The 2,500-nt window shown below is 44.9% G+C and overlaps 1 protein-coding gene across 1 annotated transcript in view; it reads left to right on the top strand.

Annotated features, from left to right (window-relative positions):
- Window positions 1-2,500, top strand: part of fras1 (Fraser extracellular matrix complex subunit 1) — a gene marked incomplete at its 3' end in the record, with an annotated part of 305,792 nt that overhangs the window by 266,875 nt on the left and 36,417 nt on the right. Inside the window, exons 44-45 of the mRNA XM_080036137.1 lie at window positions 9-197; window positions 699-818. Coding sequence (XP_079892263.1) covers window positions 9-197; window positions 699-818 — 309 coding nt within the window. The remainder of the gene's footprint in view (window positions 1-8; window positions 198-698; window positions 819-2,500) is intronic.

The raw sequence follows: 2,500 nt of genomic DNA, 5'->3' as shown, positions 1-2,500 counted from the left end.
TTCTTCAGGCTCCTCGTCTAAGATCACGGAGCAGAATCTTAAAGGTACGGACATGGACTCAGACAGTCTGAAGCTGCGGTACGTCCTGACCAAAGACCCCCCGACCGGCAGACTGCAGCTCAGCCAGAGACACGGCCTGGAGAGGGTCTCTCTTAAAGGCACAGTGCACAGCTTTACTCAGGACGATGTCAACAAAGGTAACGGGCTTAGGGTTTTAAAGACAATTTTACATGTTTTACTTTTTCCCAATTTTTTCTACCGTCTCTACACTCTTTGACATAATGTAAACATGACATAATTCTACTGTTGAGGGAAGTATGGGATTATATTATACTAGTTTACAGAGCCTAGGTTGTATGGGTATTGGATTACAGCCTAAAATAGATAGATAGATAGATAGATAGATAGATAGATAGATAGATAGATAGATAGATAGATAGATAGATAGATAGATAGATAGATAGATAGATAGATAGATAGATAGATAGATAGATAGATAGATAGATAGATAGATAGATAGATAGATAGATAGATAGATAGATAGATAGATAGACAGATATACAGACAGACAGACAGACATACAGACAGATAGATAGACAGACAGACAGACAGACAGACAGACAGACAGACAGACAGACAGACAGACAGCTAGATACTTTATTCACTCAGTTTACCACTGCTGACTTGTCCCCATCCAGGTCTGCTGCAGTACAGCCACGAGAAGGGGGAGAAAGGAGGAAGCCTGTCCTTCAAGTTCAGCCTGGTGGATCCAGAGGGAAACAAACTCATCGACCAGTCTTTCTTCATCAGCGTTCTGGGTACGCACGCACACACGCACACACACACACACACGCAGGCAGGCACACACACATACACACACGCAGGCAGGCACACACACACACACACACACGCACACATACACAAACACACGCACACGCACGCACACACTCATTCGCGCACCTACGCATGCAGGCAGGCACACACACACACACTCGTACTCGCGCACGCACGCACGCACACACACACTCATTCACGCACCTACGCACGCAGGCAGGCAGGCACACACACACACTCAAACTCGCACACACACATGCACGCACACGAAGACACAAACACACACGAAGACGCACACACGCACACATACACACATGCACACATACACCGGCACTCACACACACACAGACACACACACACACACACACACACACACACACACACACACACACACACACACACACACACCTGACTTGACTTGACTGTCTCCTGGAGCTCTGGAATAATGGCTGAAATGCTCTTTCAATTTGGGGCAGAGTAGAAGGCAATTACTGCAGATTTATCCCTCTGTGTTATACGTGCTTACTGCTGTGTTTCTGCACCGCCAACTCGCACATTTTCTGAATATGAATTGTGTTTGAGTTGAGCAACTTTATTTCATATCAACAACATATACAGTAAGTGTCTAGAGTTTGTATAGAACATATGTTGGAAACAGCCTTTTTTTATTATTACAAATTTAAAAAAAATACTATCCACAGGTCTTAAAATGTCGGGTCAGTCCATGTCGCAGTGGTCGTAGGTTCAAATCTGACCCGTGGACTTTTACTGCAGGTCATCCCCCCTCTCTCTCTCTCTCTCTCTCTGTCTCCCCATTTCAACTCTGTACTATCCAATAAAGCTTGAGCTTTGGTGGGGCGACTGTGGCTCAGGTGGTAGAGCGGGTTGGCCGATGATCAAAGGGTTGGAGGTTCGATCCCCGCCCTGCCACTTGTGTCATAGTTGTTGTGTCCTTGGCCAAGACACTTCACCCACCTTGCCTCGTGTGAATGTCGATAGTTAGCCTGCTATCGGTGTATGAATGTGTGTGTGAATGGTAACGTGGGAAAGGAAAACAGGTCTCCCTTGCGAAAGAGTCTTCGGTCTCAATGGGAAAAAAAAAAAAATGCCAAAAAATATCTTTAAAAAAATAAAATAGAGATAGGATCACTGAAGAAATGGGCAAATTGACACAACTACAAGTACAACAGCAATGAAACAAGATGAATGTCGGTGATGGCAAGGGAACAAACGCCTTATCAGTAAGGTGTGTGAAAGAGATATATTTGATATATATAGTCTTGGACAAGCGGGTTAGAGAGAGATTGAGAGAAGGAGGGCGAGGGAAGTAATCAAAGTGCACAGAGCGTGTTGGGAAGAGATATGAACCGAAAGCTTCACGTCTGAGAGAGCACACACACACACACACACACACCCACACACACACAGACACACACACACACACACACACACACATATACACACACACACACACACACACACACAGAGAGCAGGGGAGATAGAAAAATACTGAACAGGATAAAAATTGAGCGAGTGAGAGATATGAGAGTGAATCAGGGGGCCGCTAGTCATCCGTGAGTGAGGGAGAAAATCCTTCAGTATTCCAGTAGCTTGTAGTCTGAATTTTAAAACGATGAAGTGAAGTGAAGTGATGTAACAGCTTTTT

This window comes from Ammodytes marinus, assembly GCF_949987685.1.
Source record: "Ammodytes marinus genome assembly, chromosome: 2".
NCBI lineage: Eukaryota > Metazoa > Chordata > Actinopteri > Uranoscopiformes > Ammodytidae > Ammodytes > Ammodytes marinus.
The sequence above is the reverse complement of the archived record's forward strand: the minus strand, read 5'-3'. Positions and strand labels throughout refer to the sequence as shown.